General features: G+C 40.6%; 4 protein-coding genes across 5 annotated transcripts; 3 read left to right on the top strand and 1 right to left on the bottom strand.

Annotated features, from left to right (window-relative positions):
- The first annotated feature begins 4219 nt into the window (after window positions 1-4219).
- Window positions 4220-7216, top strand: LOC108883261 (ubiquitin carboxyl-terminal hydrolase 37). The gene is made up of 13 exons (XM_018676197.2): window positions 4220-4330; window positions 4451-4497; window positions 4630-4687; window positions 4783-5003; window positions 5135-5266; window positions 5381-5504; window positions 5595-5746; window positions 5836-5938; window positions 6135-6211; window positions 6323-6431; window positions 6535-6595; window positions 6678-6835; window positions 6982-7216. Exons 1-13 carry the CDS (start codon window positions 4220-4222, stop codon window positions 6991-6993), a joined length of 1365 nt encoding a protein of 454 aa, XP_018531713.2. The 3' UTR covers window positions 6994-7216.
- Window positions 7217-11160: 3944 nt separating this feature from the next.
- Window positions 11161-15006, top strand: LOC108883923 (crystallin J1A-like). Of its 2 annotated transcripts, XM_018677503.2 has the most exons (11): window positions 11161-11235; window positions 11318-11373; window positions 12083-12149; window positions 12348-12524; window positions 12972-13070; window positions 13141-13233; window positions 13331-13487; window positions 13889-14004; window positions 14243-14320; window positions 14465-14604; window positions 14702-15006. In XM_018677503.2, exons 3-11 carry the CDS (start codon window positions 12083-12085, stop codon window positions 14798-14800), a joined length of 1026 nt encoding a protein of 341 aa, XP_018533019.1. In that variant the 5' UTR covers window positions 11161-11235; window positions 11318-11373; the 3' UTR covers window positions 14801-15006. The 2 variants fall into 2 exon arrangements, with proteins under 2 accessions (XP_018533019.1, XP_018533018.1); XM_018677502.2 differs by having other exon boundaries at window positions 11225-11373.
- A 772-nt stretch (window positions 15007-15778) lies between these two features.
- eif2b5 (eukaryotic translation initiation factor 2B, subunit 5 epsilon) lies at window positions 15779-22004 on the top strand. Its single transcript, XM_018677500.2, has 16 exons — window positions 15779-15998; window positions 16238-16362; window positions 16441-16626; window positions 16783-16960; window positions 17045-17125; window positions 17211-17288; window positions 17375-17687; window positions 17776-17921; window positions 18640-18781; window positions 18866-18967; window positions 19058-19159; window positions 20057-20147; window positions 20235-20358; window positions 20484-20609; window positions 20728-20838; window positions 21726-22004. The coding sequence occupies exons 1-16, from the start codon at window positions 15840-15842 to the stop codon at window positions 21786-21788; spliced, it is 2127 nt and encodes a 708-aa protein (XP_018533016.1). The 5' UTR covers window positions 15779-15839; the 3' UTR covers window positions 21789-22004.
- A 53-nt stretch (window positions 22005-22057) lies between these two features.
- LOC108883922 (mitochondrial ubiquitin ligase activator of nfkb 1-A) lies at window positions 22058-24520 on the bottom strand. The gene is made up of 5 exons (XM_018677501.2): window positions 24409-24520; window positions 24147-24268; window positions 23976-24063; window positions 23757-23877; window positions 22058-23676 (listed from the first exon to the last, which is right to left on the bottom strand). The coding sequence occupies exons 2-5, from the start codon at window positions 24261-24263 to the stop codon at window positions 23184-23186; spliced, it is 819 nt and encodes a 272-aa protein (XP_018533017.1). The 5' UTR covers window positions 24264-24268; window positions 24409-24520; the 3' UTR covers window positions 22058-23183.
- Window positions 24521-27915: the final 3395 nt, after the last annotated feature.

The raw sequence follows: 27915 nt of genomic DNA, 5'->3' as shown, positions 1-27915 counted from the left end.
GTCTACAGTAGCCTAGTAAGGTGGAAAGATTATGTTTGAACGGAAGAGTGTGTGTGTGTGTGTGTATGTGTCTGTGTGTGTGGTGATGGTATCAGTGACTATGAAAAGTCAAGCTGAACTGTGGCTTACTGTGTTACTGTAAACATCTAATAAAATGATATGAGGCAGAGGCTTAAAATGACAGGGGAGCGTTTTAAGTGAGTTTCATTTACACCTCATGCAGTGACATTACGTCCTCCATAACATCTCCCATAACATTTTTTCCCTGTTTCCTATATCTGAATTCAGAAAGGCATGAGAAAAAAATGTATACATGTGTCTGAAATGATAAGAGCAATGAAATTTACAATATATATTTTCAGAAAGCTACCTCTAGGTTTTTAATTGTGTTGTTTTTAATCCACTTTCCTGTTCTCTGTGAGCCAAAACTTTCAAGCCTGTCACACTTATCACTCTCTGTAAATTTACTCTTTTACAAACACTGAGGATGTATTACGTCCAACTGATTATTATTATGACTATTGCATTTGTGATAGCTAATGATTCTCATTACATCCATCAGGGAAACATGGGTCTGCTCTCATTCTCAGTTTTTCTGCTCATCAAACACATCCACTTTCCATGTTATGCTGCTGTATAACTGAATTTTAGAACATGCTGGTGATGACTTAATGATGTGACTAACCAAACATAATAACATACAGTCTGACTTTTGTGAAATGACTCATAATAACATTTTCATCACCTCTCTTAATTAGCTGCTACCAGTGCTTCTAGGTTAGAGTGATCTTACCCTGGTTATTTCAATATACTGAGACAAATTTTTATTTTCTTCCAAAATTGAAGAGGTCTATTGTTAGTTTTCTGGTGTGACACTGGTTTCTAATATAAGTGGACAGCCTCTGTACTGTAAAATAGTTTGTACACAAGGAGGAACTCACGCAAGTTTCTTTTACTCATATCTTTTACTGCTACAGGTCAATAGGTGGCGCTCTCTCCTTAAATCTAACTAACTTCTAACTGAGGTCTGAGTCTTTGAGTCCTGTGTGTGTTGTTATGATCAGCTCAGATGCCAGAAGCTTGAGGTCATTTTACAGTTTTTCATATTTGATTAAACACATTTGTCCCCTGTTAGGTCACATTTGCTGAAGCAGAAGCTCATCGGCCAAAATGACAATTTTAGTTTGTAGTATTGCTCTAACACTCAAAAAACATTAAAAACATTCAACAAAAGCAAACATTTCCCTTAAACTTGTGGCTAAATTTATTTATTCCTTCAATCAGTCATTGCTCAGTGGACCACAAAATACAAAACATATCTATCAATATAATCTGCTTCAACTTTAATTTGTGCTATATGCCTGTGTCATTTGTTGGTACTTTACAAGGGAAAAGAGAAACAGGCACTTCACAGCATGCACTGTACTGTTTTACTGTTTTTACTCCCAAGATGATTTTACTAGAGATAACAAACCTTGCTGCACTCTGCAATGCAGTTTACACATTTTAAAATGTCCTGTTGAAACACTATAAAAAAAAAGAAAGAAAGAAAAGAAAAAGTGTGGAAAATGTGTGTAGGTCTGTCTGTGTCTATGAACTGTCGCTAACATGTAAGACCTACAGTGATCATCAAGACAAGATCAATTCTGACATTTAATGGTATTGTAACCTTTTGTGCTGCATTATGTCTTCCCCCAAAGAGCCCATTACTAAATTCACCTAAAATAAGAAATACTCAGAAAACAATTATTTTTTACTGTGCTGCATCAGATTTTGTTGTCATTCTTTTTTCCATACTTCTAAAACTCAGAAAGGCTGAAAGGTGAATAAGAACTGATTGAATGGCTGTGTGAAGGACTTTAACATGGGTACATTAGAGATTCATAATTATCCAAGTAATTTCTATCAGCTGTGAATAAATGTTTTCCTTTTGTTTTAAGGAGAGTTTTGGCTCTTTCTATGAGACCTGTGTTAACTGTTCTGCAAGAAAATACATACTAAGAAAGTGATGATGAGGATCAAGTGGATCCCAGGTTCATTAAGTCTGTGTGTTAGCAATCAAGAAAAGCTGTAATGGACAAATGAAAACTGACAGACAAGGCGTTGATACTTTATACTGAGACCTGTACTACAAAGCGAGGTTACTGGCTTATCAGGTTAACTTCAGGGGTAACTTGGTGACGTCAGGTGTAACTTCCCAGTTAACTCATACTACGACAGGTGGATAGGTTTTACCCGGGGTCTATTGCCATGGTAATTTATGTTGCGTCTCTAAACTGCTCCGAGCAGTTTATGTTCATGGTTAACTCGGTGTTACTGGTGTTACTTCTACCTAAGTTCAGTGGTTCTGAAAGACAGTACGGCTTCTTCACTGTCACAGTGACCTCGAGTTTTCTAGTTTTCCAATGTGTTTTCCTCTGTCTGTTTCCCTTGTGTCTCCTCCCCCTGTCCTTGTCTGTGTGCCTTTTGGCAGAGGTGGAGCCTTACCTGTGGCAGCTGTAGCACACCTGCTCCTCATGACTCATCACTGGCAGTATAAGAACCCGGGCTATTACTCCACTCCTTGTCTGATAGTTCTGCTACACCTTGTGGTAATGCTATGGTCTCACCTGGGTAAGATGCCTGACAGTTATTCTCCTGTGTTCCTAACAGAGAATTCACCTGTGCCTCAAGCTGCCGTCTAGTCTCCAGGTGAGACTCTCCATTCCTCTCTGGAAACTCATCATCCTGCCTGGATCCAGTCCCTCCCCCTCCACCTGCCAATTCCCCACCACAGACTCAGAACCCTCCTCCCTGAACTCCACCCTCCTGTGCCTGTGCCCTCCTCGTCATCCCCTCTCCATCTTGACTTGAACATTAAAGATTCGTTAAACTGCTACTGTTAACACCTACCTGAATACAATGGCATAGTGGCTATTGGGGCAGCTGGGACTTTTCCCAGTGGGCCACTTCACAAAATGGGCCAGTGACTCAATGTGGAAAAAAAAAAGAAACATCAGAGAAAGACAAAGAGAGAGAGATCTTTAAACTTTTACTGTCCACTGTCCTCTGAAATATTTTGTCCCTAAGATCAATGAATCATGGTGAAAAATAATCATGATCTCACTATTGATCAAAATAATTGACTGATTGATTGTCATCATTTTCATAATTTTGGCCATAATCATGCAGCCCTAGTGGTGGGATACTAAAAAGATATTAATGCCACTAATATTCATTTTTTTCCCCTTCATTTTATAATAAAGATCTGTTGAATTGGAGAAGTGTAAATGTGAGCTGGAACAGGAGGAGGCCACTGACAGGAACCAGAACTTAACATTGCAACAAAATGGTCATGGACTGCTGAAACAGGTCTTTTGTCAAAGTGAGTACATTTGTTTTTAATTGCAAATGAATTATTTTTAGTGTAGTGTAGTGTTTTTGGTCACTTTAGCTTTTCTGTTTCTTTTTTATCAGGATCCTCACACAGAGAGGATCTGCAGTGGGCTTAAATCTGTACTTTTGTATTTGTCAGGATGGGCCCAAATCAGACCTATTAGTGTAGTCCCATTGAAATGTACTTTCTGTTAATTTCAATGGAGAGGGGGGTGGGAATTTTAAGACCACCAGTTTTATAACATATATACATTTACACCATGTTTACACAGAGTTGTATGGACACAGAATGATATCATATCATAGTCACGTTCTAGAAGTGTCATTGTCATCACTGAATTCTGTTAGAATTCCTGTAGTCAGTGTAATAGAGACAACACATCAGAGTTTACCAAGAGTTCACCAAATCTGGATACAGAAACAATTTACTCTCAATCTCATTTTCAATTTCAATTACCTTTTGCTTCAACAACCAACACTGAAGATGTTTCGCTTGTGCTGTGGGAAGGTTTGTTTTCTAGATACACTGCACTTTTTATGTCATTTCTCGACTGTTTGTGTGACACTGTGAAAGGTGGGACTATTTCCACTTCACACTTCTCAGTGTTTAGTATGTACTTTCTGTGAAGCTATGTTATATCTGCTGTGAAGATACATCATGTTCCATTAATTAATTAATTCCATCCTGGAAACTTTTTTCTGTACAGTACTCAACAGCAGTCGTTGAACTGGTGGCAGAGAAGATCAGAAAGTAAGGAAATTAATAGCAATTATATATCACTATATCACTACTACATATATCATAGTGTTTTCCTGACTGCTTCTTCTTCTGTTTAACCGTTCTATGGTTTGTTTTCTCTTTATCACCAGTGTCCCTGCTCCTAGCGCTCCCTTTGCCATTCAGGACAACGACAATACAGCCCCATTGAGGTATCGCCTCTTTGGACGGCCACTGGTATGTTTGACAGACAGCGTCATGGCTTCATATTAAATAAATTTATATTGTTTGTAAGTTGTAAATATCATCAAACATCATAATATTTGACAAAGTTTATTCTAATGTCTTTTTTTACAGACAAAAACAAAGAAGGAAAGAAAAGATCAGGAAGAGAACAAGGAAAAGTAAGAACACTCGTCCTGACTATATCATCCTAACTTTTTAATCTGTCAGCCCTTTTGTTAGCAAGGACATTGAGGGCCTTCAAGGATTTGATGAGTTTTGGAAATTAAAACACTATTTCTCTTTGTCACCAGCATCACCACAAAGAAGAACAAGAAGGCCACAAAGTCACGGCGGTGGCATTGTTGCAAGGTATGTATGTTTGACCCAGAGTGTAGAGCTCAATGTGAATCAGATATTGTTTAGTCTTTGCATCATTTAACCAGAGTTTTTCTTTACTCCAACAGAATAGATGTCGCGTGTCCCCAGCCCCCCAAGAAGAAGGGACTCTGGAGAAGTGCCACTTATCAGCATCCCAAGATGAGGTGGTGGCTGTCAAAAGACCGATTGAGAAAGAGAAGGAACCAGTGAAGGATGAGGGGATTCCTCAGGTCCTGTCCACTAACATGGAGGAAGTCGCTGTGACCACACAGAAGAAACTCAGGAGTGAGCATATTAAGTGCCTAGGGTGAGTATACATACACACACACACACACACACACACACACACACACACACAAAACAAAGCTGTAGAGAAATGATTAAAATGAAGAATTGATTATATTGACATGAGATTGACTTGTTATGTTTGTGTGTCAGGTTTCCCAACCCAGCACAGATATGCTATATTAACGCAAGCCTGCAGAGCCTGCTCACACTGGAGGACTTTGTAACAGCCATCAGTCACCAGGAGCAGGTCTGGAGTCTAATACCTGAAGCGGCAGTCCTAAGGTACAGCACCCCTCAGAAAACACACTCATTTTATCCTCATGTTGAAACTGAACACTAAAAAAGTTTAATGTCATAGACAATATCTCTAACAATTTTCCATTTCCTCCTCTCCAGAACATTCAAGAACATCAGCGAGCGTCACTTCTCCGGTGATGCTCAGGAGAAACTCCGCCTTCTTGCCGCATTCAAGAGGGCGGTGGCTCTGTGGGCTCCAGAGTTTGGGGACCATCAGCAGAAAGTGAGCAAGCAGCTTCAATGGTGTATTGTTTCATCTGATAGGTTCTCCTTTGTGTTTAAACTCTGTACAATTGTTTGTGTGTATCTACAGGATGCCCATGAGTTCCTGACAGCTGTCCTTGACCAGATACGATACTGGGGCCCACAGCTGCAGGTGCTGACCGCCGGCATGGGCATGGCCTACAGCTGTCCAGTAGAGGACCATCTGATGTTTAAAATGCAAAACACCAGGACATGCAAGAGGTAAAACTAGACAGTTACCTGCATCACATACGTATCCATGACCTCTGCAGCTGAAATATAACAGTATTGTTTGTATTGGTTATATAAAGTTGCGGAGCAGGTTCCACCAGAGAGGAAGACTTTACTAATCTGTCACTGGACCTTCCACCTGGAGGTGGCACTGTTGAAAAAATGCTGGATAATTACCTGATGGTAAGAAACACGTGTCCTCATTCAGCCACAGTAGAACCCACAGATACAATGTGAAGATATGATAGAAAACACTCATTTCATCACACTATTATTACTTGTGTTAGTATGTGTATGTATACTGTATGTAGATGTTTGTAACTGTGCATGTAAATCCAGTACAGAAGTGAAAGCATGTTGGTCTTGTGCTGTTCTGCAGGAGACAGAGTTGGAGTACAGGTGTGAGTGCGGTGCCACCAAGTCAGGCCAGCGCTCATCATTCGCCACCCTGCCAAGGTGAGTAACATCAAACTCCTATATCTCTAAGGAATAATTGTGACGTATTTAAAATACCAAGAGTTTTTTTCTCTGCCACCTGGTGCTCATATCTTTTCTTTCCATCGACAGAGTGCTGGTCCTGCATTTGAAGCGTTTCCGGTACACTCCAACTTTCCAGCTGGAGAAGATCCATGACCCTGTCGATCTTCAGAGGGATCTGGTGGTGTCTTCAGGCCAGGTAAAGAACTAGATCACCTGACAGCAAACCATCAGACTGGGGCTGATGTAAGTAAATATTTGGACTATGTGGACTAACTCTGATCAACTTTGTTCCTTCTCAGGATGGTGCATGCTACAATTTAATCAGCACCATAAATCACATCGGCGCCACAGCAAGAAATGGTAAGATGAACAATTATTTTCAATGATGTACACCTAATGAGTTTTAAGACAGACCATGTAACAATATTTCCTCTCCTGCTAGGACACTACATCTGCGATGGAGTGGACCCCGACGTGGGACCGGTGGACCTGACAGACCACTGGTTCACATATAATGACACAGTGGTCACTCAAACAAGCAGTGTCAATGTGTGCAACCAGCGGCAAAGATCCTCGTACATCTTGTTTTATCGGAGGCAGGTAAGAGGACAACAGCATCACATGTGCACTGCATTTAAACATATGTGGTAGTTACACACACGCTGTGAACACTGCTCTTTCAGACAGATTACAGTTGAGAGGAGGGATTTAGGAATACACTTGTATTCATTTGAATGTGTTTCTAGCCAGAGGACTAGACAGCAGGACAGCAGATGAGGACCCAGCGGCATGGACCAGAGGACAAACCACAGGACTTGGACAGATGACCTGGAGGCTGGACAGACGTGTCAAACGGAGGGAGCTGAAGGACACAGCCCTCAGGAGGATGGGCCCCCCCCAGAGAGCCAGGTTCCTCCCAAGGTTTCTCCCTCAGAGGGAGTTTTTCCTTGCCACAGTTGCCCAAAATCACAGCTCACAGTGAGCAGTAATCTAGAGCACTAATCTGGTGATTATTTTTCCGATTAGTCAATGATTATTTCCGTCACACCCTCCATCTCTGCTCTGAGGGGAGGGATGTTAGATGTCTGTGCAGAGACTTACAACACTTGTAGGAGCTTTTCTTGCTCACACAGAAATGCACAAGAAACAGGAAACAGCCCTAGCTATGGTAAGGCGAGTTGTCTGGCAGAGCTGCCGTCCCACCATCTGCAGAAAGTGCACCTTAAAAAAACTGATATTCTGGTCTAACTTTCAGTATTATTTTACAGAAACTTACAGCACTTCTAGGCGTTTTTCTTGAACTTAACATAGGGAGTTGTCTACCTATCTTCACTACAGCTCCTCTGCTCCATGTGTGTCCACAGAAACACATGTTAAACAGGAAGCAGGAAGAGAAATGCGAAGGCGATGATTTTTTTCCTGGTATATCGCCAACGATAGTATATCGCCCATCTCTAATCTCCATTAAGAACTATTTCAGAGATTTCAACAAAAAATATCAGGAAAAGTTAAATAAATCATTTCCTACTCAAGATTATTTGTTTTTTGTATTTTATTTAGTATAAGTGTTATTGTATAATACATGAGTTGTTATGGTGCCTGCAAACACTGCAGTGTAACAGGTGTAAAAGGTAAGTTTGCTCAGGATAAATGGAAAAATAAATCAGCTTATTCTACTTACATCAATGCAGATACTTATACAAGGTGAAAAAATGAAGAGATGTTCAAAGTCTCTGATCCCAGCTTCTCAAACATGAATATTCCTCAAAGAAAAATCTCTAGTATAAATAAACTAATATGAGGGAAACACCCTCATTGCTCATTCTAGAGCAGAGACAGAGCGATGCTGCATATTCTTGTGACTGGTTGCTGCTCAATGTTCCTCCCAAAAAAAGAATGATTTAATAAAAAACCTATAAGGATCATGGTGTAGTGTGTTTGACTCACTGATACAAACCACAAACATCTGAATTCACAGCGTAACATATAAAAAGCAGGTGGAAAATAAAACAGAAATTCCTGATGCACCAGTAATTCAGGCAGTAACACTCGGACCTCTTTGTATTGACAGTGTAACAATGGCTCTGTCATTTTATTGGGCTCATTTTAAAGCAGACATATATGACCAAATTGTATTTTACTCCATATGACTTGCATGGATAGCTGCCTTTGGAATCATGATTTACAGTGAACTATGATGTGGGAGCATTAGTAACAAATTCTGCTAATTCTGCCATATGATGAGAAGTAAAGTTGCAAAATGACATTATGTATCAATCACTCCAATGCCAACCTATCAGTATGGGAGACATCAGGTGTAGTAAGTAAGTATATTGAATTTGTGTTATTTTCTCACAGTTACAGTACCCATAGAAAGTACTCACTCTCTTTGATGTTTTCACCTTTTATTGCTTTTAGAAATTGTTGTAATTTGACTTTTTGACAAGAATTTACAAAAAAACCCTTAAATGTCAAAGTGAAAACAGATTTCTACAAAGTAATGTCAATTAATTAAAAATACATAATGTAAACTGTTAAGTGAAATGTAAAGTGTCATAAATACCCTTCCCTTTAATGTGACTGGCCTAATTCAACAGAGGTCCGGCAAATTGGTGCTATAGTTACACAATTAGTGAAATGGAGATCACCTGAGTGGAATGAGTGTCTCAAGTGACTGTAGTATAAAAACACCTGTGTCTGGAAGGTCCAGTCACTGGTTAATCTGTGTTCTGGCTACAATTACTCCATGAAGATAAAACACTCCAAGCATCTCAGAGAAAAGGTTATTGAGAAGTCTAAGTCAGGGGATGGATACAAAAAAATCAAGTCACTGAACATCCCCTGGAGTTCAGTTAACTCCATCATTAGGAAATCTCACAATCCAGTGTTGCTGTAAATAATCATTCACTGGGTTGTGAAAGTCTACAGCTGTGCAACAACATGGAGGTGATCTCAAGTCACTGCTCTTCTGATGTAGAGCTACTGTAAAATGCAGGCCTTTTTATTTACCCCGGGAATTCAATGTCATTATCGTCACAGCAGTGTATATTCCCCCGAGAGCAAATACCAGAGAAGCCCTGAATGTTCTCTACCGCTCCATCAGTGATCTGCAATCTACACATCCATAGGCAGTTTTCATTGTGGCAGGAGACTTTAATCAGGCAAATATGAAAACTGTTTCCTAACTTTCATCAGTGTGTGGAGTTTGCAACCAGGGGAGAGAACATGCACCCTGCCCCCACCTTGGCTCCTCAGACCATCTCTCTGTGATGCTAATTCCCACATACAAGCCCCTGCTGATCTGGAAAAAACCCCACCATGAAGCAGGTGAGGGTCTGGCCTGCAGGAGCTATGGACTTCTCTGGACATGTTCAAGGTAGCTGCTACAGACAATCACCACACACAGGTGGAGGAGTACGCAGAGTCTGTGTCTGCTTACATTCTGAAGTGCAGGCACAGTGTGATCAAGAACATCTCCACATGGGCCAATGTGAAACCCTGGATGACCAGTGATGTACATGCAATGCTGAAAGCAAGAAATAACACTTCTGGTGACATGGTGGCTCTGAGGACAGCTAGAGTCAACCTGAACCGTGCCATAAGAGGTGCAAATCAGAAAGTGCAGGACTTCTTCCATGACTCCTCGAACACCAGATGAATGTGGCAGGGTATTCAAGTCATCACAGACAACAAAGCCACCCCTCCCCCCCGCGAGACCAACATCAACTTCCTAAACGAACTCAACAACATACCAGGACGGGTGCTCAAAGAATGTGTTGATCAGCTGGCTGGGGTTCTCACGGACATTTTCAACACCTTGCTGAACCAGACTGTGGTACCATCTTGTCTGAAGGCAGCCGCAATCATACTGATGCCTAAAAAACCCACAATCTCCTCCCTCAATGATTACCGCCCTGTAGCACTCACCCCCATCATTATGAAGTGCTTTGAGAGGCTGGTGAAGGCCCACATTGTATCCAGACTTCCCCCCACTTTCAACCTGTACCAGTTTGCTTACCAGCCTAATTGCTCCACTGAGGACACCATCTCCTCTGCACTCCACCTGAGCCTGGGACACCTGGAAAGGAAAAGCATGCATGTACGGATGCTGTTTCTGGACTTCAGCTCAGCATTCAACACCATCATCCTCCAGCACCTGCTGTTTTTTTATGCTCTGCATTTTCAATTTCAGTTATTTTTTTATTTTTTTCTCACAGTCAAGCAGCAGAATTTGGCATCATTAGTGTTGCATATTATCGATTTCAGTAATCCTTTAAATGGGGCTGGGGGGCATTATTGTCATGAAAGACAATATAATGCAACAGGCTGTTGTAATTGTAGACAACATACCAAAATATGCAGTATTAATGATGGGAAATATGAATGTGAACCACTTTATAGAATGTTTCTATTTGATCCAGGTTCAGTTTCCACTGAGGCTGAAATACTGTGAATATGAAGTTCATACTGAACATAACAGCAATACAGTCATACATATACAGCCTGAGTGTTTCAGGCTGAGCATCATTAACAGAGAGTAACAGCTCAATGTGTTGTCTGTAATCCAAGTATCCGAAAAATCATCTACTTTCCGTGTCCTTACAGGTCATATTACAGATGAAGAACCCAGAGAACATGTGACAAGTCTCCCTGGCTTTGTTGACAGCTGTGGTTTTACATTGTGTCGCTAGAGTCTCTTTAAATTCCTCGTAAACCGACAGAATTAACGTGTGTCTGCTTCACATACAAGATGTTTTTGTTTTGTTTCATTGTCAGTTTGTTGTAATATTCTTGTGTGTAGTCTATGATATTCCCCTATTAATACAGCTTTACTTCACTTAAACTAATTCTTTATCACACACATTGCTGTGATATGACAGAGACAGAGGGTTTGTAGACAGGTCTGTTTTCCACAGTCACTGAACCCTTGCTTCAGTTATAGTTGCTGTCGCGTGGGGGCCGGGTCATTTTATTGCTTCCCCGTGGGCGGTGCTAAAGAGGTAATTATTTCATAACATATCGTCGGATCACCAGCTTGTCTTTAATGTATAGCTGAGTAAAATCGACATTGTTAATCTACAGACCTGAGTCGAAACAGCCTGTTGTACGACCTGAGAGTCTACTAAACAGAGTCTACGGTAAGACTTCTCAGTGCCTGATAACTAGCTTACATTAGCTAGCAGCCTACTGTGTTTAAAAGTACCCGTTATCTCCTCGACTGCGACTTAGCCCAGGTCATGGTTGTAGTTACGACTTGAAGCGGGAGAAGTGTTTATTGTGTTCTAATAAAACGGTACTAACGATAGTTTCAATTTGTAGGTCTCATTTAAGCTGAAGTGAGCTCGTCACCTGATTAAGGAATAGTAGTAGAGTGTAGATAAGGTCGAACTGTCCTCTGCCATAGCTAAAAATCTGACGAGAAACCGGTCACTTAATGTTACACCTGTGTCGTAGAAGTTGAAACAATATTTTAAAAATATCCTGTAGACTTGGCAAACAATACAACAATGTTTTTGTATTATCTATGAGTCTAGTGGTTTTTGGTATTAATCAAATAATCGTTAGGTCTCTATAAGATGACACTGAATGGTGAAGAATGTCAATCACCATCATCTTCTTAGAGCTCAGTGTGACACCTGCAAATGTCTTGTTCAGTCCTAGAATATGCAGAGATACACAGCAAGTAACTGACTGAAGCAAAGACTCAATAATTGTATTTATTTATTTTGTTATTTTTTAAATTATTTTATAGTTTATTCATATGAATTATCGGACAGTCGATCATTTCACTGACTTATTTCACAATTCTTCTTCTAGATTCTAATAACAGTGTGCATGATTTTACAGATGGCCTCAGCTCTGGCTAACAGAGCAATAGGAGCCATTGTTGGATCAGCTGTTGCAGATTCAGCAGGTAATCATGATAAAAGCCTGTCGTGCCTTCTCATGCTCTGTCAAAATACCCCATAAAACGTTGAAGATTTCAGATGGGGCTCTACTGTTTTTGGTATCATCCAAGTCTTTATCCATTAAAACACTACCAGTTGTTTTGCAGGGTGTAACATTTTACTACAAATCAGAATTACATTGACCTTATGATTTAACCCTACAGCCATGCCCCTCCACTGGGTGTATGACCTCCAGAAGCTGCAGGGGATTCTGGCTCAGGATCCAAACCCTGAATTCCGCTCTGAGTCCGCCAACCCGTTCTACAGGAGGCAGACAGGCCAGCAGAGTTGCTATGGAGACCAGGCCTATGTCCTGCTGGAGTCCCTGTCTGAATGTGGAGGTGGTCTTACTTTTTTTGATGATGTAGTTCTTATATTTCATACTGAAGAGGTCCTTCTACTGAATAGCTGCTATTTTGTGTTAATAGAGTATCTTTAAAGCTGAACATGTTTATGTAAAAAATTAAGAAGATTACTATGTTCTAAATATTTCTTCACTTGTGACAGACCTTTGAAATAGCAATGAGACTATTATTATTTTGCTTTAAAACCCACACACACATATTGGAATGTAAGTAGTTTATTACTTTCAACATAGAAAAAAATTACAGTGTATCATTGAAATATTAAATTAACAAATACATTGGTTGGTTCTCATTGTCTCTGCTGGGAATATAACATATATATATATATATATAATATAACATAGTAAAGTGTATATCTGGCCACCCTCTTCAAACTCTAAAGCTAGTCTTGTCTATGTTGTCTGACCTACTGTATCTGACCAGGCCTAAATGTTGATGATCTGAAGCAGCGCATACTGAAATTCTTTGGGCCTGGATCAGAGTATGACACACCGATCAATGATCCCTACAGAGAGAGAGGAGGTAAGACAGCTGTCCAATATATGATGAAGAAATTGATTCACTCCTCTCACAAATAGTTTGTATGTAACAGGGCCCAGACCACAGCTGCCCATCGAGGGACCATGGAGACATGCAAGTCTAAAGAGCTTCCTGAAGAATGTGGATGCAGGCAAAGAGGAGACAGGTGAAGCCCTGGCACTGATTTACTGTTACAATGAGGCCACAGAACTGTGGCATTACAATGAGAAACATTTCTAACCTATGTGTTGTCTTTTCCACAGGATGTGAGAATGACTGTCAGATTGATGGAATAGCCAAGATGGCTCCTGTTGTGGCTTTTTATGCAGGGAAGCCTGACATGTTGGAAAAGGTTGAGTTGGCCACCCGTGTCACCCAGAACAATGATGAATGTGTGGCAGAGACTCTGGCAGCAGCAAGGTCAATGTTTTATCTAATGCACTGATTCACTCAAACATGACTATTTTTACTTAACTGATCACTGGTGATTATAGGAACAGTTATAGGTACAGTTCATTTGCAACCATTACAATGACAAAACACCTCTCCTTTAGTTAAAAATTAAATCAGATGGATTGACCATTTTACCTTGTATTCAGTACACTTCTCAAAACAGCAACAACACACCAATAGAACATCTGAAAGGACCATAAATGTAGTCCAGACTTAATGTACTTTATGATTTTATTCATTGGTTAGTACAACCTGGGGACTGTAAATAAGCAAATATAATGGTTCAATTGATCCAACTTAAAGAAACATAGAGAACAAAACCAAGTATTAAGTGCATATTATGGATTATACATGGACTTATTTTCCAGGATCCTGGAGCATTTCATTCTGAACGGCCCTGATCCAAAAGCCTTGGACAAAGTGCTCGGTCAGCTCAGTGATAAGAACAGAAAGCAGCCTCAGGACCTGGACAAAGCAGTTATTGGTATGTGAGGCCTGCAACATTGTTCAGTACATTACAGTCACTGAGACTGAGTCATGCTCCTCATTTTCTTTCTTCCTCATTTCTTACTAAATGGTTAAATGGTTGTATGTATGTTTAATACTTTAAGCATGTTTTAACATGGTCAGTTTTCTAAATTCCTCTGTGTGAAGTCAAAGGAACTTGCAAAAATGTGTGTGTGTTAAGAGTTCACATTTATTTCATATTTGTCTTATTTCAGGTCACCTTCATCAGGTGAAGGACAATTTATCCAAGACTCCTCAGGAGCTAATCCCCGTTGTGTTTCCAAACACCTGAGGTACCCATGTAATGCTTGTTTTCATTCTAATAAGTCATCCTTTTGATAAGCAAAATCAGTAATCTAGTAATACTTTTACAAGACAAATATTAAGACAACCAGTTAAAAAGCCTTCATGTCAGTCTGGTTCTGATTGTCTCTTAGGTTTGCCTGGTGCGTTCCAAGCAGCACTGCATGGAGTCCTGACAGCCAAACAGTATGAGCAGGCTATCAGAGATACCATGAGCTGTGGGGGATGCACCTGCAGTCGAGGATCGTTCATTGGGGCTTGTCTTGGGGCTCAGGTGAGAATGTGTTTTAATGTTACATTTGTGTTATTCTGTAGTATGCCAGTATTTTATGTATTATGCTTTATAAAATGTGACATTTTAATTCTCCTAGATTGGACTTGAGGGAATTCCATCTTCCTGGATGTCCAAAACCCTGCGATATGACTCAGTGTTGGCACATGCTAAGAAGATAACCAAACACCACCAGTAGTCTACTGGCAGTGAATAAGTTTTTACTATCTGAAGTGGCTAAGAACATCATGAACAACTGTTGATCTTTCACAGAACAATGAATGAAGGCTCTTGTCTAAACTGTTGGATGGCAGGAGCCAGATGGTTTTGTCTCTGTAAGTTAAACATGTTGGTTCAGATGTACTTACATGAGTTTATCTGCAATAAAGTGATTCTGAAAATACATTAAGGAGAACCTTTTGTCCAGTATTCAGTGGGACTGAAGTATGTGCAACCTGTGTCAACCAGTGATGGTGAAAAGATATTTAACCTTTATTTCTTTGCTGAAAAATGCTATATTTGACATCACATCCATCAGAGACATCCATCCTACTGCTCTCTGTGCATTGTGTATGTATCCTGTTGCCTATAAGTCCTGTCCCAGGATTGCTGTTTGAGTCAATTTGTGATTATTCAATCCAATATTAATTCACTCAGGGATATGCACTGTATAAGCTTAATAGCTACCAAAACAATCATGGATATAAAATGTAACTTTGATGCAGGTCCACCATTCTGTGAGACAGATCCTCAACGTTTAGAAAAAGTTTGCAGGACCTGCCCTTTCCCATATTTGCAATCAATCAAATGACCTCAACAAAATGCCACACAGTGAACCTGGAGCCAAAGGGCCCCCTGTTACTGATCTTCATTTGATCAACCTCAACATCAGCATATAGACAGTATTCATGGCTAGTAGGACTGGTGAGTGATACACTTTGACAGTCCTCTGCTGTCATAGCTGTACTAATCAAACTCCTGTGTTAACACTACACTGATTGTCGTGTAAGAGCACTGGCAAGGTAAATAGTAAACAGCTATGTTGTCTTGCCCTCTATTTTCTTCCCTTTTGTGCGTTTTTGACTGTTTGTGAATTGTACACTGTACAATGAACACTGTATACTTTCGATGTACGAGTGGTAGCTACACTGCACCCATGCGAGGAAGATTGTCCACCACCGCCACCGTAGTTGTATCTGACGACAGAGTTGGACAGCATTTGGGAGTCAAACAGAAACATGGCCGGTAAAGGGGGGAAACAAAGTCGCTCGGGTCCTGCTCTTTCAGGCAGGAAGGGTACAGGTGAACAGGAGGAAGAGGAGCAGCCGCTGCAGGCCGTTTTAGTCGCTGACAGCTTCAACCGGAGGTTTTTCCCGGTGACCAAAGACCAGCCGCGGGTAGGCACCAAGCTAAGCTAACAGGGATGCTAATGGTAGCTAACTTCTGTCCATGCTGTAAACAGTGACAGGGCTGCACTTACACTGATGAAAACACGTTAATAGAAATGAACATGCGAAATGCTGATTGAGCTGCTTTGTTAGTTCTGTTTAAAAATTGCTTGGGGAGCTTGTTTTCAGCTTCCATCATTACTTTACTCAGACTGCTAACGTCATCTGTCACATTTCCACTGATGAAGGCTTTGCTGCCGCTGGGTAATGTTGCCATGATCGACTACACCCTGGAGTTCCTCACATCCACTGGGGTGCAGGAGACATTTGTCTTCTGCTGCTGGATGGCCAGTAAAATCAAGGACCACTTACTGTAAGTTTTTCTAATACTGACTATTTTTATGCACATTGGTGTCAATGGATGATTTTGACCTGATACTGTGTCTGACAGAAAGTCAAAGTGGTGTCGGCCCACCTCTCCCAACACAGTCCACATCATCACCTCAGACCTGTACCGCTCCCTGGGGGATGTGCTCAGGGATGTTGATGCAAAGAACCTTGTGCGCTCAGACTTTTTGTTGGTCTATGGAGATGTGGTGTCAAATATTGACATCAGCCAGGCCCTGCAAGAGCACAGGTAAGAGGTACTCTATGTCTTTGTGTATTATGTGATCTAAAACAGTTGGAACAAAAGAACCTATTAGGACATTTAGAAGAAATGACAATAACTGTGCCCCCTGGACTGCTTTGCTTCACTTCAAAATATTTGTTCTACGTTTTTTCTTGTTCGCAGGCATCGTCGAAAGATAGACAAGAACATCTCAGTGATGACCATGATCTTTAAGGAGTCATCACCGGGTCACAGGTCTCGCTGTGAGGAAGATGATGTCATTGTTGCCATGGACAGCAAGAGCCAGCGAATTTTACACTATCAGAAGACACAAGGGTTGAAGAAGCTACAGTTTCCCATGGTAACACACAGTGTCAGTAGTAGTGTATTACATCTTCAGCACAATTCAGCCAGAATGACAGTTGCTCCTGTTTGTGTTTTGCAGAACATTTTCCACAGTGCAAGTGATGAGTTTGAAATCAGACACGACCTCCTTGACTGCCACATCAGTATCTGCTCCCCACAGGTCAGTCTTAAACCAGACAGGGGAATTGTTAAAGTTAATTTTTTTTTAAGTTTGTTGAACATTGTTTTTTTTCCTCATTTTTCAGGTTGCTGAGCTTTTCACTGACAATTTTGACTACCAAACCAGGAATGACTTTGTCAGAGGGATCTTGGTCAATGAAGAGGTATTACACAGCTGTAGTTACCTTATTGGGAATTTGGAGTCTTCCGTTTAAGACAACTCAGGCCACACTCTGTTTTCGTTCTTTAGATCCTGGGAAATCAGATACACATGCATGTCACCAAGGATGGCTACGGTGTCAGAGTGTCCAACTTGCTCATGTATGATTCGGTGTCATCGGACCTCGTGAGGCGGTGGGTTTACCCTCTCACCCCTGAGGCTAACTTCACGGACTGGGAGGGACAGAGCTGCACATACTCTCGCCACAATGTCTACCGAGGGTCCGGAGTCAGCCTGGGCCACGGCAGCCAGATGGAGGAGAACGTTCTCATCGGCTGTGACACCAGCATTGGTGCTAACTGTCACATTTCTAATAGTGTCATCGGTAACAACTGCACCATAGGTGAGCTCTCTGGCCAGAACTGTTGAAAAGTGGAAGTGTGTGTTTGAAAATTGGTGTGATTAATACTCCTTTTGTTTTGTTGCAACAGGTGATAATGTAATCCTGAACCATGCCTACATCTGGAATAATGTTCACATCGCCAGTAATGTGATGATCAGCCAGTCTGTGGTCTGTGACAAGGTTGTGGTCAAAGAACGAGTGAAGCTTAATAAACAGTGTGTCCTGGCATATAATGTAAGTACTGCCAACATTTGTTTCTGTAACTATGGTATAATAATGTTATGTTTTTCTGTGTCAGTGAGTGTGTGGAGCTGCTTTCCATTTTAAAGCCGTTCCAGGCATCAGGCATGTTGGCATCTCCAAACCCTAACCCTCACACACAGCTAATTGAACACATTTTCAGGACTACTCATGGTGTAACTGTTTAGGAAGCTTTGGCAACAGATTCAACCTGCGCACATAAAATGTTAAGGGAATAGTTTGTCATTTAGACATGTTTGCACTCATGGATAGAGAGAGAGGAACAGACTGATACCACCCTCATATCTGCTTGTTAAACTGAAGCTACAGCTTTTTGGGTGTAGTAGCTTCTTGTTCTCTTATCATCACTCTGAGGTTGCTAGGCAACCAGCTGTGACTTGCTTGGCCAAAAATATTCCAGTGCATATTACACACAGTAAATATACAGTGCTAATAGTGAGCTGTAGAGATGGTGGATTTTATTAACGCTGGACAGTCAGGCTAGCTGTTTCCACTCTTTAAGCTAAGCTAAACTATAGCTAATGAAAGTTTTATCAATCTCCCCATCTAAGAGGAAGTCAGAGGACTTCTTACAAAGACCTACTCACAATCAGCTGACTGCCGCTGGTTTGCACCTCACTAATAGTCACCAGATAAAATTAAAAAAAAGAAAAAAGAAAAAAGTTTGATTTGCCTGTGAACTGTTTCCCAGGTGGTGATTGGACCAGACATCTCTCTACCAGAGGGCACTGTGGTGTCCATGCACCATCCAGAGGAGGAGGAAGAGGATGATGATGAATTCCTCAGTGATGATGCTGAGGTTGGTCAAAGTAAAGACAAAACAAAACAGAAAGGTGTGTATTGGCAAATTCACAGGTTTTTATGCTACTAAAACATTTCTAGTACAGTAGTGGCTGAAATTGTATTCTGTCCTTCAGCTTTCAACCCAGCAGAGGTTGGAGCAGAGGGACAAGGCTACGTCTGGAAGGCCAGCAGCCTGGACGATACAGAGGATGAGGAGCTGTCGCAGTGTCTCTGGGGTAGGATGGCATCCTTGAGTTTGTAAAAGTGGTGTCTCCCATGATGCTGTAGTCCAAGTCCCAGCAGCCTGTTATTTGTTACTTGTTCAGGTTTGGTATTGAACCCTGACCCTGAGAGTGAAAGCGAGGACAGTGAGCCTGATGGTCCAGACGATCCAATGATCCCCTCCCCTGAGATGGACGATGTTAAAGGTGAGAGGAGTCAAGATGTTTTAACTCACCTGCCTGTGGAACCACATGGCTGCCCCCTACTGTACAAAGAGACAAAATACCAACAGTGCAAATAGTTATTCTCTGCCTCAGTTCTTGCTTAATTTCATAGGAATTTGCTAATGTTTCTGAGCATTTAATCACTTTTGGGCTACAAATAATTTTCATTATTTTTCTCGATGTACAAAATATTGAAAATATTGAAAAGAAAAATATTGAAAATTGCCTTGTAAATTTTCTTGAGCCTAAGATCATGTCTTCAGCTTGCTGTTTTTTTCAGACTCACACTCTTACACTCAGTGAAGTCAAGTTACAATGATATAAAACAGCAGCAAATTATTCCATTGATTGATTTACTGTTTTAGCAGTGTTTCAGTGTTTTAGATGGTGCAATTTAATATCTTTAGTAAGGACTATTCCCCAGAATGATCATTCAGGTGTCGCAGGAATGTGCAAGTGTCCGATCACAAGGATGTTACATTTGTATTTCTTATTTTTTTTGCCAGTAGTTTAGGTGGTTTTGAGATATACATTTATTAGTGTTTCTTGTAAGTTGGTCTATTTTATTTGTCCATAGATTCCTCACAATTTCCTAGGAAGTTTTATGCAAAGAACAATGTAATTTGGGAAATAAAAAATTTAATTAAAAGTTATTTAAAAAATAACAAACCTATAAAACAAGATCACAGTTGGTCTCTATATTAAGCTCAGCAGAATGTGCTCTTTAAAATCAGCAGCTCTACAAGAAGATGAGCTAATGGCCTTGACTGGTCACGATTTTCTTTATTTGACAAATGGAAAATTATTTTTGCCATCATCCCTTTGTGTTTTGGTTGGAGATTTCCTCTGACTCTTGTTCTTTGGTCTGTCCCTGTTTAGTCTTCCAGATGGAGGTGCTGGGGACTCTGCAGAGAGGCTTGGAGGAAAACATCAGCTGTGACAATCTTGTACTCGAGATCAACTCTCTCAAGTAAGGAGGAACTTACAAATACTTGCACTTCTATCGCTGTCTTTCAGAGCTATTGCACATTCAGTTTGACACACTGTTTCTCTCCAGGTATGCCTACAACATCACTCTGAAGGAGGTGATGCAGATTTTAACCAGAGTGGTTCTGGAGTACCCTTTTCAGCAGCAGGGCCCTCAACTCACCGCATCACAATATGTTGCTGTGCTCCTGCCGGTGAATAAGCTACCAGATTTTGTTATGTTTTGTTTTTTTGTTTTTTTACTTTATATTTATGTAACTGTAGACATGATACGAATGAATATCTTGATTTAGTTTTCCCTTTTTTGTCCCCCTCTCAGTTATTGAAGAAATGGGCACCAGTTTTTAAGAACTATGTGAAGAGAGCACAGGACCATCTGGACTGTCTGTCTGCCTTTGAAGAGCACTTCCTGGAGCAGGAGAGCCACTGGGCTGCCATGGTCAAGGTCAGGGCCAATCATCACTAGCATGTGCAGTCAGTAATCTGAACCATGTAATTCTGCAGTTCACTCTGCAGTCAAGTGTGGTGCTGAAGATGCTGTGGGTGTTTTTTTTTCCTTCCAGGTCCTGATGAACATGTATCAGCTGGAGATTCTGGAAGAGGAGATGATACTTCGCTGGTTTTCCCAGGGAGCCACCACCAAAAAAAGCATACAGCTCCGTCAGAACCAGGGGGTAGGTACAGAGTCAACTAGCTCACTCAAGACTTAAGGCTTAAGGCTTAAGGCTTCAGGACACACTTCACCATTATACAATAAAGGCTTTAAGTTCAGGTGATGTTGTAAGAAATCTTTATAAAAATACAACAGTTACGCTTTCCCCCTGGTCCCAGTGGAGAATGGAACAGCACTGAGTCACTGGAAAATACACTGGGGAGACTGTTGAACACAAACAGGCTTAATATTCACCCTTTAATTGAACGCTCAGAGGAATGTGTGTTGCTAAAGGCAGGAACAGATTATTGTACCGTTCAAACATGGAGGCAGTTCAAAATGCTTTACATAAAGAATATAATGTATTAAAACATAACTTAAACGATGAGGTTGGTGAGATTGATGGATACTGTTGTAATCTATTTGATTAAACACATTTTTGAATGTTTTGTACAGTACTAAAAAAATGTAGCATATACAATGTTTGTAGCACCAAACCTGGCCCCCTGAGAAAAAGATAAATGGATAAAGTGGCATTGTAACACCACTGTAGTGAAACATTGTTTTTATAATGTCCTTGTTTAGAAGAGTGTGTGGACCTGCTTACCTGACCCTTTCAGCAGCATTGTGTTCGATTGTATGTTTGAGAAAATCCACAAGGGTTTGCATCATCACAACCTGAACTGTGAATTGGTATTTGGGTATTTTTTAATGTGTCACTGATTAATTCATTCACGCTTTTGATAAAACTATTTAGTTCTTCATACCTGAGCCATAAACATTAGTAAACTTTCCTTTAAATTCACTGTAATTGCAGTTGTTCACCCTCCTCTCTCCATCACCAGTTCTCATGGTGTGTAAATAATGCACTCTCTGACAGCTCTGTTTGTGTCTGTTTTTCACCAACAGCTTCAGAAGTTCATCCAGTGGCTGGAGGAGGCTGAAGAGTCTTCAGAGGAGGATGATGAATAATGAGGAGCACAGAAAGTACAAAGAGGATTCTTTAAAACTTGAAAACTGTTTGACATTGAGAAAAGGGATGTGGGAAGTAAGTTTCACCCTCTACAACAGGATCTGCCCCATACAGTTGAAGCTGACATACATTTGTAACTCATAGTGCCACGTCATATAAAGGGCTGTGTGCTACAAATGTAACTTTCCAAATAAAGAAGGAAGACTCGGACTGTATCATTTGTCTTTTTTGTCGACAGTATGTCTCAGACAAAATTAAACTGCTGATAAGAGCTTTGGAGAGGTTTTATTATTCTCATTCTTACACACAAGACTCACACCACCACCTTTAAAAAAGACTGTTTACAACAGTGCTTTGTGCCCTTTTTCTATAGACTGGACACTGACTGCAGGTCATAAACCAACAAAGTATAAATGAAATGATTTAAGAGGTAGAAGATTAGCAGCCAAATGGATTAGTCATGGATCATGGATCACAGTAAATTCACCATCCTGTCTGGACATACGGAGTGGAGTCTCAGACTGACAGACCGACTGATTTCTTTGATTTGATCAGATTTGCTGTAACAGCCTTGAAAGAGAATAAGATCACTAAAATAAAAGCTTGATTAGATTTTTGACAACAGAATTTCTTAAACTGAATGGTTTTATGTAAAAGAAAAAAAAACACTGTCAGTACAAAAATAAATTGTTCCCTTTATAATTAAGCACTGAATTTTTGACTAAAATACTCTGCATGCCCCTCTGAGTTGTTCCATCCCTATTGCCCAGTGACTGAAGAAACCATTTAGTTGCAGGCTGAGGCTGTGTGATTAGGGGTCAACCTGACGGGACACTGTACAGTGACATACAAGGAATTCATCTTGTAGCACGGCTCCATTCACTCCCCCATAAGAGCTCTTGGGCCTAGAGACTGAGCTCAAAACCAGAATTTAAAAAAATAGTTGGCCTGTGTTTACATCATCAGGTGTAGGTGTGGAGAAGTGGTTACAAATATCTGAAATGGTCCATTTAGTACGGTGGCCGAGAGTCGCCGAAAAGGACAACCCAAGACCAAGAAAATACCATTTAACAAGACACAACATTACAGAAAACACAGGTTCAAGAAATATTGTTACTACCTTTTTTAGTTTTGTAGAATATCATCATGTTTTCAGTTTTTTTAATATGTTTTGTAAAATGTTATGTTTTCTATTTTACTAATGTGTTGTGTTTTCAGCCCTCATGTCTACCACAGTTTTCAACATGATGAGAAAACATCTGTCTGACAACTGAAATATTTTAACATCAGGACCAAGCTATGAATCTATAAGGCTCAGTTGACAAAACACCTGAGGAAAATTTGGGACACCCAAAACCCTGAACACAGCTTTTGTAAGATCCCCCTCTTCAAGCCTACTTTGACTTGTCATCCTGTTTTCCCACTAAGTTGTAAATAACCGCAGCTAGGAGAGAAGCCCCCGTGAGGCCAGTGAGAGCAGTCAGCGCCTTCCACATGTCGGCTGAACTCTCGTGTCTGTCTATAAAGCTCTTGTGGTCAGAGGGCATCAGGATGAACTTGCGGCCGTCCTGTGGGGCCTGCAGCCTCATCACCTGGCCTCCCTCCAGCACCACCTCCCCGAACCCAGTCAGTATGGTCCCCACCCGCAGCAGCTCCTCGCTCTCCGCCATTGCCACAGGTTTCTCCCCATTGAGGCCCTGCAGCATGATGTTCACCAAGCCCTCTTCAGCATGTTTTAATTTGTAGTAGACCCTCTCCAGGTAGCTCCCAGAGGCCTCCAGAGGGTTCTGCACCTTCACATATAAGTCATTGATGTAGGCTCCAGGGCTGACCAGACTGAAGGGCACTGAGTTGCTGCTCTCTTTCTTATTCATCGTCCGGGAATTCCTGGAAAACGAATCAAACTGTTATTAACATGCTTGTAGATTGAGAGCCGTTTTCTGGTTGTGTTCTCAGTTGTTATGTACCATGTCTTGGTGACGGAGTTCCAGTATTTCCAGTGCTCCTCCACGGAAACTTTCTGAATCACACCAAAGCATCGTGGGACAAACCGGCTGGGCAGGGGCTCCCCGTCCGCCTGAACCAAACCTTCGAACAGACACGAAGGACACTTTAAATTAGCTCCATGACTGACCCCATTCAAAACTGAATTCACTAAAATGTTATATTTCTAAACAAGTTTGTACCTTCGACAGCAACATAGTGAAGTCGCTTGTGAGGAGATGCTTTCAGTACCCGGACCAGGTGTTGGTCTGGTTTGAATATGGGTATTTCCTGGAAATGGAGAATTATTTGATTCATTATGAATCTAAAGCTTGATTAAAAGTTAACAAAGACAAAGACATTGATGGACTTGCCTTCAGCTTTATCAACTCTTTCTTCTTCTCTTGGTACAAATGGTAAAACACGGCAGAAAAGGCGAAGCTGGAGCCGATACCAAGCAACACCAGCGGGTTTACAGAAAAGTCACTCATAGTGTCTGTGAAGAGGCAACATTAGTACTGTCTGACCAACACAAGCCAAACTGAACTACTGCACACAAGGAGATTATCAGAGTGTAAGTACGTCGTATGTTTTCTGAGGAATAATGAGAGTGAGGACAGGTTGTAGAAAACTCACCTGTTAAAACTAGTGGCTAAAATTGTGACACATCTGCAGTTTGGTCCTGTAAATCGAAAACAAAAGCTTCAAGTCATTTATCAGTGTCTTTTCCTTGTTTGCCTATGTTGCGTCATGTTTAACCAGCCAATAGGAAATAAGCAGTATTTTGCTTTTAAGCGTTTTGACCACTAGGCGGCAGCAGTATCCTGTTGGTATATAACTTACACATGAAACTGTCCTGGAGTCCCAGTGTGATATCTAGACTTTTTGTTTGTTATGTTGTTAAATCCTGTGGTGCAAGAAGTAATCAACTTACAGGAAGTACAAGTAGCGGTTTAAAATGACTCCATCATAACTATAATGTATAATCTGGCATAAAATACCTCAAAATTGTATTTAAGTAGTACTTGAGTAAATATACTTAGTTACATTCCACTACAGCTGAATACATAATTAATATGTAAATGTTTAATCTAGTTAGCTTGAACTCCAACAACAAACAATCTGCACTGTTTTTGCACTTCAGGCCACGGAAAACTCAAAAATGAATTCAAAAGGGGGAAATCACTATATATATATATATATATATATATATATATATATATATATATATATGACTGACGCATGCTACATTTATTGAGACCTTGCAACCTCCTCACACTACCAGTTGCATGAGTGTGCGAGGTGTGAGCAGTTCCAGCTAAGACAGATTTTCCCTTAAAACCTTCTCAGGTGGTTTTATTAAAATAACCTCTAAAGGTCTGAAGAAGTCAATCTCTCCAGTATTTCACAAGATAGGAGAAAAGTCACAAAAATTCAGAATGATTTATTCATGATTCTTAACAGATTTATCTCGAGAACCCCTGGAGAGGTAAATACCACCTAAGTGTGCTCGCCTCCGCAGCAGCTAATCCTGATTATGTTTTTACTGAAAGTTGCTCTCATCAGCGTCAACCAACATAATACACCCATGAATCATAAAGTACAGCATCAGACTTTCCCAGCTTCCTTTTTCTCTGCCTCTCTCTCTGTGTAATGAAAACCATACTGAGCTCTGGCAAACACTGTTTGACTGTGAATGTGCATGTTTTAAATGTGTGGCCATATATTGTCCTGTCATTTGGGTGCTGTCGTCATCTGTTGTTCCCAGATCTTTTTTTTTTTTTCTTCAGGTCATGAACAGAGTTGTTGAAGCTGAATCTGCACTACAGGAAACAGATTACTTTGAGGTATTTCTCTGCTGGTCCATTCAGTTTGGCATATAGAGGTGAATCTTCAAGGATAACTCTGACACCACGGAGGAGAAGAGAAGAGAGGAGAAGAGAAGAAAAGAGAGACAGAGAAAGCTGACATACCACTGAAGAAAACCTTAGAGCTGCTTCTTTTGTCCCTTTATTATACTTATTATGCTCATCCTGATTCAGGCAATATGTCTGCCATTGACTGCTCACTGAAAGCAAAAATAGCTTTCTTCAGTTCTTAACAACATATTCAGCCTTAGTGCAGTATCTCCAAACCTGCATTGGAACAAACCCCTAACCGACCACTTACCTGGCTGAAAAGCAGCTGTGAACCAGAACTGCTTTATCTGTGTGGGAATGCAGTGGCTTTGCAAGGGGACTAATGCAAAACAGAACAATAAATTAGGACAAAATGAAAAACCTGCCTTGATCTGCTCTTTGGCAAATGAATGGCTGTTGTTCCTATTTCAGCAGTAAAAAATGTCCCAGGAGCCTCCTTTCGTCTTTCACAGCTCTAAATTCTCTCATATTTATTTTAAAGATGCACACACACCCTTTGGCTCTTCCCCTTGCTGATGAGTGAGAGCAGATAAAAGACACACGGCCTCAGAGCAGCAAGCCTGGGTGTTCATTCCAAACTATTTCCCTGTATTAGTTCCTTACTGTATAAGACAGCAGAGAGTGGTTGGCAGAGGAGCAGAGGAGCAGGTGTAGTTATCCATGGTTAATACAAATGCTTCTACTTATGTAGTGTACGTCAGAAGTCCCTGATATAAAGAGACTTAGTGGCCTTGAAAATATGACATCTGGCAAGATGGTACAAACTGTTACATCGTTGCACCTAAGTAGATTTAAAGATAACCACAAATCTGTGTATCAACAAGTGTCTGTTACAGCGGTGCTTTGAGCTAAATGCTCATGCTAAATGATAATGTCAGCATGCTAACATGCTCACAATGCCGGTGCCAACAGGGTGATGTTTGGATGACATAATGTTTAGCATGTTTACCATCTTAGTTCAGCTTGTTAGCGTGCAACTTTCGTTTTTCTAATTTGACCTGATGGTAAAAAGTTGAAGGATCACAGTTCTCACAATTCATCCTTAGGGAGACATGAGTGTATGTACCAAATTTCATATAAAATTGCTCAAAAACCTTGTGTGCAGGTGGTAAATCCAGTACATGTGTCCATGCAGGGAACCATACTGCTAAAACATATCCTCATTGTTGTAAACTACCTACCTGCAATCCTCAGAAATGTCATGATTCCATTTCAAATGACGGTGACATGGATGAGAAAATCCTACATTCAAATGGTTTATAGAACGCCTTCAACACCCACAAGACAATAGCAAAGACAGAGCTGGTTTTCTTAGTTCCTGAAAAGACGATGTCTGTGTGAGTTCAAGGTTTATATGACATTGTATTCCTTGTCTCACTGGAGTATTAAAGCAAACACGCACAGACACTGAGGACACACAAACAGATTTACACTGCTTTTGCGTTTCCCTGCTGGGGAAATAATTTCACTCTTTCATCTTCATTGCAGTTTGATTAGTGTGATGCATCTTCATAATCACCATCATCGCCTCTATTAAAAATATTGACTGAGAGCTTGCAGGTCAAGTTAGACTCTTGATTCAGCATCTCAGTGAAACCCCACAGTCGGCTTGTGAGGAGACAGATTATGTTTCAGCTTATGTGTAAAAGGCAAGAATTTATGTAGCAATTACTGTCGCTAAATAATTCCCACATTCATTTTGAGGAATTAATGCTTCAGTTAGAGTAACTCAGACCCATGTAGCTTCTAATTAACATCATATTTCACCCTGTTTGTCATCATGATTTTGCAGAAGATGTTGTGTGATTGTTTTGGCACAAAACAGGAAGATGTCCCTGATTTTACAGTGAGCTGAGTTTCTGCCAAAGAAAGGTGGTAAATACAAATAATGTCAACATGTTTATCCTCTTCAGTAGCAAAGATCATCTTTATGACTGAGGTTTATGGGAAATATGGTCTTAATTTTGAGACACAGTGGCAATAATACACCACTGTATGAGAGAGTGGTGTCAGTGTTTGCTCTAATAACATCATAACAGATACAGTTAATCTGATACATCTTTGACATATTGATTCATTCAGAAATTTTATGTGATAGCACCGACTATGTTAAAAAAAAAAAAAATTTTATTAGATTAATATGTAAGAAAGTTTGCACACAGATCAGGACCTATGAAACCCGTGTCATTAAAAGGCCTCAGAAAGCTGGGAATGTATTAATGGA

The sequence above is a fragment of the Lates calcarifer genome, linkage group LG4 (genome assembly GCF_001640805.2).
Source record: "Lates calcarifer isolate ASB-BC8 linkage group LG4, TLL_Latcal_v3, whole genome shotgun sequence".
Taxonomy (NCBI): domain Eukaryota; kingdom Metazoa; phylum Chordata; class Actinopteri; family Centropomidae; genus Lates; species Lates calcarifer.
This window is presented reverse-complemented; position numbering and strand designations above follow the sequence as displayed.